The sequence below is a fragment of the Corapipo altera genome, unplaced genomic scaffold (assembly GCF_003945725.1).
Source record: "Corapipo altera isolate COAL_440 unplaced genomic scaffold, ASM394572v1 0, whole genome shotgun sequence".
NCBI lineage: Eukaryota > Metazoa > Chordata > Aves > Passeriformes > Pipridae > Corapipo > Corapipo altera.
Genome location: NW_020884872.1, coordinates 48277566 through 48286182, shown reverse-complemented (window position 1 = coordinate 48286182; position 8617 = coordinate 48277566). Strand labels below are relative to the sequence as shown.

The 8617-nt window shown below is 45.5% G+C and overlaps 1 protein-coding gene across 2 annotated transcripts; it reads right to left on the bottom strand.

Moving 5' to 3' along the window:
* Positions 1-1591: 1591 nt before the first annotated feature.
* Positions 1592-7933, bottom strand: SPRY2 (sprouty RTK signaling antagonist 2). Of its 2 annotated transcripts, XM_027646063.1 has the most exons (3): positions 6561-6697; positions 5129-5308; positions 1592-3373 (listed from the first exon to the last, which is right to left on the bottom strand). In XM_027646063.1, the coding sequence occupies exon 3, from the start codon at positions 3320-3322 to the stop codon at positions 2381-2383; it is 942 nt and encodes a 313-aa protein (XP_027501864.1). In that variant the 5' UTR covers positions 3323-3373; positions 5129-5308; positions 6561-6697; the 3' UTR covers positions 1592-2380. The 2 variants fall into 2 exon arrangements, with proteins under 2 accessions (XP_027501864.1, XP_027501856.1); XM_027646055.1 differs by lacking the exons at positions 5129-5308; positions 6561-6697 and adding an exon at positions 7161-7933.
* Positions 7934-8617: the final 684 nt, after the last annotated feature.

The following is an 8617-nucleotide window of genomic DNA, read 5'->3' as shown; positions in this document are numbered from 1 at the left end:
CCACAGTTTTCCAGTTTCACCTTCAGCTTTCCTTAGAGTTATCTTCCTCGACCAAAATATAAATCACTGAAAAGACAGGGCTCACCTTCAGTTTTGTCAAGTTCATCAATACAAAACAACAGATTTACTGTCTACTGAAATAAGTGGGGTTGGGATCTCCAACACATAGCCTAAATGTTAAAAATTTCCCCAATTAAATTGACTATCTTATTATTCCCCTGGGTTTTTTCCAGTCAAACCAGGATAGTTTAGGCATAAGTACCTAATCTAATTCAAGAACTACATTCAGTGAATGGAAACACATGATGGTTACCAACCCCTTCACGAACAAAAATTCTAAAAAACCTAAAATAATAAAGATCACTGTTTATCAGCATCCAAGTATGATCTCACATATATACCCCAATACTCAGTACCAATATATGTTTTAAATATGGACAAATTACTTATGTAACATAAACCACCTTCTTTCTGGCAAATTTTGCTCAGAAAGTTAAATATATACTGTTCATCCTTGTATACCAAAATATCCAGACAGCTAGTGCAGAAAGGAAAGAAAACCACCTTACATTTTGCACCAGAGAGGTAAGGGGGGGGGGGAAAAAAAGAGAAAAGAGAACAAACACTTTTTAATTTCACTTGGTGATTGATAATCAATACACACAAACATACAGTGTAAGATTTTTGAGTACTACAGACCTATGTAAAATAGTCTAAATACCAGATCAGAGATGAAAATTAAGGGACAAAAAGATGGAACATTTACTCAGTGCTCTGGTTTTCAACTTCTAGTGAGTTCTTAATTTATTAGTAATAACTTGTTTTTCTTGGAGAGGGTTCAGAAAAGGTTGAGAGACTTTTCTAAGCATCAGCTTAAAAATACAGCTATTCTAAATGGCAGCTTAAGAAATTTATAAATAAAATTGAACATTAGGACGTCTAAACTTGGAGAGACATGCTTAGAACAGGAAATGATAGTTTGTTAATAAAGAAAGGTAAATCATTCTCTAGGCTTCCGGTGGGAAACTTGGCAGCAAAAGGATTTTGACCTCAGTGAAAGGTAACTGCGACAAATGACAAATCAAGCAACTTTCTTCTTACAAGTGAGGCAAATGTTTGGCATAAGGCTGGACTGCATTCAGATCTATCATTCCCTGTGGCATATTCTTCTACCTTTAACAAATAATCCTGTAAGCTTTCTGCACTGACCATACTAATTACCCTTTTTTCTCCTCTGAGTAAAGCCACGCAAGCCTAACATTTTTTGTGAATGATTACTTATTTCCTATTCGAAGCACAAAAGCTCATCTCTTATAGAATAGGTCAAGCTTTCAGTGCCTATTAGTCCTAGTCTGGAATGAATTAATGCATTTTCCTATGTTCATTTTCCTTTTCTGTTGTAGAAACAGTATATGGGACATCTGTGCAAAGGAAGGGAACAAAAATCCTGAAGTAAACAGTAAGAAAAGAATACACTTAAAAAATCTATTTTCGTTTTCATATTAGGCTCACTGTTACTATAGCACTGTGAAGTTTGCAGTTCTTCCAACTCAAAACAAAAAATGAGGGGAAAAAATGACAAGTAGCCCAGTTTAATTTCAAACGTTAATATATTTTCTATTTTATAGTGAACATATGCATCGTTCACCCCTTATTTGCAGCAACTGTGACGTCCTCATAAAAAGGGGTGACATTTTTAAGATGCCTCTTAAAATAAATATTTCTTTTTATAAAATAATAAAACTTCAAATAAATATTTTTTACACTAAACAATATGTTGAAAAAATTAGAAAATAAAGGCTGAATTTTACTGTAACTGTACAATATACATGAAGTCCGAAGGGAAATCAAAGTCTTGTAATAGAAAGTTTCCGTAAGACAAAATACAATCTAAAAACATACTGATTGATTCACATTCTTCCGAATGTACAACATATTAGTATAATATTTTATGACTGTGCCATGTCTTATGACACCACTTACTTTTCACAGTTGAAAATATTATTGTATATACAAAAATATAGCATATTATCTCTGGCAGAAAACAATGAAAAAAAAGCAGTCATTTACTAATTCACAAATCTTGCAAGTACTATTCACAAACAATAGAGTTGCCTAGGAGTGTCTGTGTTGCTTTAGCTTATGCAATATGTGGGTCACAATGTACTGCATCCCTTTTTTTTTTCCCTGTATGCCACTAGCTGGATCCTAACAAGCGTATCAGTTAAGATGGCACACACAGAGAAAAGCATTTCACTGCAAACAGCAAAGTACATCCCCAACCCTTCTACTACAGTGCCAAGACCATAGCTGCTTAGCTGGTTGCATATGTATGTTAAAATAATAATCCTTGTTACTTTAGTGTTTCTGACTAGTGATGCTACGTTGGCTTTTCAAAGTTCCTAGGGGGGATGCTGGGAACTTTGCAGCAAACGGTGTTGGAGTGTTTACAGCGGCACCCAGGCCGATTTACCCGGTCGTAACAGCCCTGGCACAACTTAAGGCAACCCTTGGCTGGTAGGTAACACCACAAGCAAGGCAGAAAGAGGGAGACTACACCCATGGCGGACCACCTAGTGCAGCAATGTGACTGACTGCAGGAGCAGGGGTTATCAGCACAGTTGTCCTCATCATCGTTAGAGCAGTGGTAGAAGAGGCCCTTCACGCAGCAAACGCAAGTCCCGTAATCAACCACGTTCTGGGCTGAGCAAAGACATTGCTTGTCACAAATCCAACATGAGGGCAGGGTCCTCGGATAAGTGCACTCCTTACACTTACACTTTCCACAGTCTTCACACCTGTAGCTGTGTGCTCCCAAGTCTTCTTTGCTCAGTGGCTTCAGCTCGCTCGACTTGAGCTCAGACTTGGGCTGCATTCGGACTATCCCATCAGCAACTGGCCCTGAGGATGATCCTAGAAGTCTTTGTTCAGATGAATTACTGCTCGTACTTGTCCTCGTACTGCTCCGTGAACCTGTGCTGACCGTGCTGATAGATCGGGACAGTGGTGCCCGAGGCGATGCGTGTGTCTGTGTGTGCTGAATCCGGCTAAAATGACGATGCTCCGGCAAGCCATGGGGTCTCTCATTTTTGGATTGGGTTGCTAGCCGAGGAGTGGACTTGACCCCTGGCCGTGGAGCTACCGTAGGTCCCTCTGTGTATTCATTCGTGTTTCGGATGGCTCTGATCTGGTCCAATGACAAGACGTGAACCTGCTGCATTAGGACATCCCGCAGGTCAGGCTCCCCGTGTGGTCTCCCACTGTCACGCCGAGCCTGTAGTAAGGGCTGCGACCCACTGCTGTGCTGAGCTCTTGTCTCCATCAGTGCCCGGAAGCGTGCTCACCCCGGCAGGCTTAGAACACATCTGAAATCCTAGAGCAACAAAGAGAGGATTTCACTATTGCAACACATCTCATGCTCACTCCAGCAGCCTTTCAAGCCTGCGGGACCCCACAGCACTGCATGCAATCAAGTAATGCATCAGTCATTAAAAAAAGGAGTCACATCTGGGGCAGACTACGGGCACCAGTCAGCTGAATGTACTTCCCTTGGCCTGTTCTACCTTCTGCTGTGGAGAGCTTGAGGGGATTCTTTTCTAGGACTGCACAGCTCAACTTGTGACTCTAGAAAGTCTAGATTTTGCTCCTGGTAACTAAGGCTTCCCAGGCCATCTTCTGGTTAGACCATGGCCTTTAAAGTGATTTCAGCCACTTGAAGTGACACTTATTGCACATCAGGCTACTGAAAAACTTATATTAAAAAAAAAACCTGCAAGTATTCAGCAAGTGTAATGTGACCTGCTGATGACAGACATATAATTTTCCAATTTTGTTTAAAACTGAAAAATATTTTGGTAGGCTAGTCTCTTTACACATTAAATTTTACACGATGTAAATAGGAAATTTTAGTTTAATACCAATGGTCCCAAGAAAAACACTAAATAGTAATAAAATGTTTGAGGTTAGACATGAAATGAGTTAGTGCTACCAAAAACTTCAACAGCACAAGTAAAAATATCTATCTTCAGTATTTTAGTGTGTGTCATAGTTGTGTACACCATTGTGATTGTTATTTTAAGGCTCAATACTACAAAAGCAATGCTACCACAGTTGAGTTTTTTTTTAACGTTTAAAAAATGTAGTCCATAGACTACATTTCAAATTATAAATATTACCAAGAGTGGCTTGTGGGACAGAGGCATGCATAATATAATCAAACAATGCCAACATCCAAGAAATCTACTTGATTGTGAATATTGCTTTAAGAGATCATTAACTACAAAGTACAGACGCAGACGTAAAAATTTAAATGAAAACCCAGTGAAAGACATGGAAGATGAGAATTCGTAAATAACTTCCACACTCAGATATGCACAAGTTTCAAGTACTGCCCTCTAAAGTAGTTAATATTTGGTTTGCCTTTATCATATCTTAAAGTGGCTCCAAAATCCAATTACCTATATAAAAATCCAGAAAATATTTTACAACTAAAACCCAACCAGGAATCAACTGTCTTACAAGAGCTATGCAATGTCTGTAATTATACCTAGAAAAAGCACCATAGTGTTATTCTGAACACATCAGTTACCAACAATAATACTGTACCGCATTATAATAAAATATAGCCAAGTAGTTTAAAAATGAATATCTTTATACTAACAGCAATGCAAAACATTTAACCATTTAACTCCCAGCTTCCTTCCTTTAAGTGTTTTTTCTTTAAAAAAAAAAAAATAAAAAAATCCAACTCTAAACAGTGACCATCTGTTTTAAATACTGTCAGATCCTGGTTTTGGACACAGGAGGTATGTCATGGTGTCCATACCTCACAAACAAAAAAAAAAAATAAAGTCTTGCAAACTTGGCTTGAAGCATTGCTTATGTTTTCATCAAATTAAAACCTCTGCCATATCAAAAGTTTCAACCAACAGCCTAAGCAGACGTTCCGCTCATCTGAAATTATCTGAAGATAAAAAATAATAGAAAATAAAATACTTTCCCCATCCTTGAGAGGAACTGGCAGCCCTATCTGCCCTCCACGTCCAGATTTCCGCCAGCCCCAGTCAGCCTAGAGGATACTGCCTCTCCAGAAATGACAACCCACTGCAAAAGCAAAGCTGACCCTGACCTGAAGGCGCTTCAGACGACCCTGGGATCGGCGGCGGAACCCCCTTCAGACGCCAAGGTGGGAGCTGGAGAAGCAGCCTCCGGTCTCCGCTCCCCTCCCTGTCTCCGGCTCCATACGGGGCGGGGGGCGCGCAGCAGGTGAGAGGCGACGGCCCCTAGCCCGCCGGAGAGTGCAGACAACCTGGAGATAACCAGGAGACATCCTCTGAGCTGGGAGATGGGAGGGGGCTGCTGCAGTCGCCTTATCAGAAAGTCAAATCCATGTTTTCTTTTAACTCTTTCCCCCTGCCCTCCCCCAAGAGATGCTAAAGGAGGTTCCCCTCCCGGGAAGTGCCAGGCGCCCTGCAGACGGTGCAGACAACACCTCTGAGACAGCTGGGCAAAAGGCAGATTACCCCCTCTCGCCTTGCCCTAAGCACCCATTCAACTTTACAAAGCTAGCCGCTGGAAAAGCTCCTCTTATTTTACGCATATTCTGCAAATTGCCTGACCTTCAGCCCGCCCCGTTCCGCCCTAGCCCGGAGGGACCCAGGAGGCATTTTCAGTGGGGCATCGGGCCGAGCTTGGAGATTCCCCTTTTTTCTCCCCTTGATAGATCCGCTAACAGGACAGGATGCAAAGAACCATTTATTTGCAAACGTACATTTGCCTAAAAACCCTTACGGACAGGCACGCCTCTCCCTCCCCTGACCTAGCATTTCTTCCCTTTGCATCCGCCAGGAGCAGAGAAGCAGATTTGCCTTTTTGTGAGTACATGTGTGTGATAACACGATTCCCCACTTCAAAGAGCCAAAGTCCACTCTCACCGACCTCAAGTGCCAGATTGCTAACTTTTCCTAGCTGAGCTTGGCAAAAGGTCGAGCGAGGGGGACGGGTTTCGCATCGGCACATTTGGGGAAATTTAAAACGCGAGGGGCTTCTTGCGTGCTGTGGAAAAACCCCGTGTCCTGCTGGCCGGGGAAAGGAGAAGCCTAAGGGAGAGAAGTCCTCTGCCCATGAATTTCTGTTTTGTGGCCGAAGCCTGTGCAAGACACCCCCACCCCCATTCCCACCGCACACACACCAACCACCTCCTTTTCTTTCAAAGTGCTTTGAAACCCCCATTAAGGGCCGAGTGTGTGATCAGACTATGGATTAGGGCAAAAGGGACTTTACCATCGGGGTGGGGCAAAGTGACACACAAATAGCTTGCTGAAAACACCAGCAGCTTTTTTCTTTGGGGGAAAAGGGGGTTGCTACGAAGTAACCCACCAAAAAAAAAAAAAAAAAAAAAGTAAAAATTAAGGCTTTTCCTTTCCCTCCACACATGCCCTCTACACAGAAGAACTTAGGGAAGCACTTTCCTCGTCTTACAGATCGAATTAAGTTTCATCACCGGAGAAATATCTAAGTGTACACACACACACATATATTTGTACCAGACGTGCACTCACTTCCGAATCACACGAATCTCCCGACGCCACTACAGACGGGCGTAAAACATGCACTGAAAGGCGAGTTTGCTCGCTCTCCCCCAAGACCGGGGGACAAACAGCCCCGATGCTTGCCAACCCCGCAGCGCCCTTCCTTCAGCTTCCCCCGAGGCTTGTCGGAAACCCACGCGTGCCCAGCGAGGCAGGAGCGGGTAGTACCTCCCGTGCCCGGTTCCCCGCAGCAGAACACGTCGGAGTGTGTCTCCTCCAAGCCCACCCCCCGCCCAACTAGCAGCCCCCGCAGGCATTCCTGCGCGCCCGCGCAGCCCTCCGCCCCCTGCGCAGCCTTCCGCACCCCCGAGGCACCCCGTTGGGGCGCAAATGCGGCGCAACCCGCAAACCCCAGCGGAGCTCCCCCCACCCCTCCCCGGAGAGAAACCGCTCCGAAATCCCACCTCCAGTTCGTCTCTGGGAAAGGAAAGCGAAGGGAAGGTGGGGAGAGGGAGAACCTGTACGAATGGAAAATGGATCGGCCTCAAACATTTCCAGGAGTTTTCTTGGAGCAACCAAGGGGGGAGGTTACTGAAAAGCTTGTTTTGCAAAGAAGGAAAAGGCTCTCACCGTGATCGCGGCGCTGCACCAAACCCCTCTCTCTCTTGTATTTTCTTCTTCCTGCGGTTTGCAAATAAATCCAGCCCTAAAGCAAAAAAAAATTCTTTTCCAAACTCTGCTTTAGTCCAACTTGTAAATTAGAGAAAGAACGATCACCATGTAAAAAAAAAAGTCCAGAGCAAAGTTAGATCCCTCTCCCCAGATCGATTATAAATACTTGTGTGCGCGTATACACTATAATAATAATAATCATCAAAACACCTCTCCAGGTCGGGGTGGGTTTTCTTTGCTCCTAAAAAGAGATCAGTCTCACACACACGCTTTTCTTTTTTTTCCTCAATGAACAGGAGGCCGACTCGCCAATACCAAGTCACTTTTTTTGTTGCTGTTGCAAACGATCAAGAGGAAAGGGGAAAGCCAAAGAAAACAAAATAAAGTGGATCTAAAATAAAATCCCAGAGCTTTCTTCTACTGAGCTCCTCCAAAAAAGCAGCTTGTGCAATGTAGCCGTTCTGCTGAGAAGCTGCTTGCTGCAGGCTCCTCTCCCCTCTCTCCCTCTTAGCTTTCTCGCTCCCTCTGCGAGCGTGTGTGTGTTGCAGGCAGCTCTGTGGTTTGCAATCGGGGGGTTGTTTTGGGAGCGCAGCGGATTTGTGGTGGTGGTTGTTGTGTGTTTGGAGGAGGTGGAGGAGGAGGAGGAAGATTTGAGATCTGAGCTGTAGGGGCTCGGCGTTTTTCTGCTCGCTCGCTCTCTCCCTCTCTCTCTTTTTCTTTCCGGAGGACGTAGGGTGATCTCTCTGCAAAAGCAGCAGTAAATGGCGTCATGTGGATCTGAGGAGGAACAGAGCAGTTGTTGTCCCAGAGGATATATCGCATCCGGTCCCAGCTCATTGGCTCTGCGGGGCTACATTCACTGGCTCTCCCAGCGCCCTGCCAGCACTTTGAGCTGCGGGAGGCATTCAAAAGGGCAGTGCTGCCGCCGAGCCAGCCCGGCGGCTCCGGCCCGTTCGCGGCGCTCCCCTGGGCTGCGCTGCGCGGGGCGAGCGGCAGCCCCGCTCCCGGGGCCTCTCCGCAGCCTGTGAGCACGACAGGCTGCTCCGTGCACAGCCTCACGCCGCTCGGGGTTGCTTTTGTGCTCGTGTATTTACTCAGAGGCAGGCGGCGATAGCTTTGCAGGGAAGCCGAGGGGAACTCGCTTCTCCCGGGGAGGAAGGCGCGCTTTCCCCGCCGCTGCGGGCTTTTGGGGAGACCCGTGTTCAAGCGCTCCCCTTTCCCTCCCACACGATTTTCTTAACCGAGTGGAATAAAGGTTTGCCCTTTCTGCCCCTCCCCCCCTTCGCCCTTTCCAGTCGCCGGCCGCGCAGGGAGCAGGAAGGGTGATTACTTGGGGCATTGTCCCGCGGATTAACGCGATTAGGCGGCGCGGAGGGCGCCCCCATGCCCAGGCGGGAGCGCGGAGCGGGGCCCGC

What these genes read in the sequence shown, in the direction of transcription:
- SPRY2 (XM_027646055.1), bottom strand. Translation starts at nt 3,322, where the DNA reads ATGGAGACAAGAGCTCAGCACAGCAGTGGGTCGCAGCCCTTACTACAG.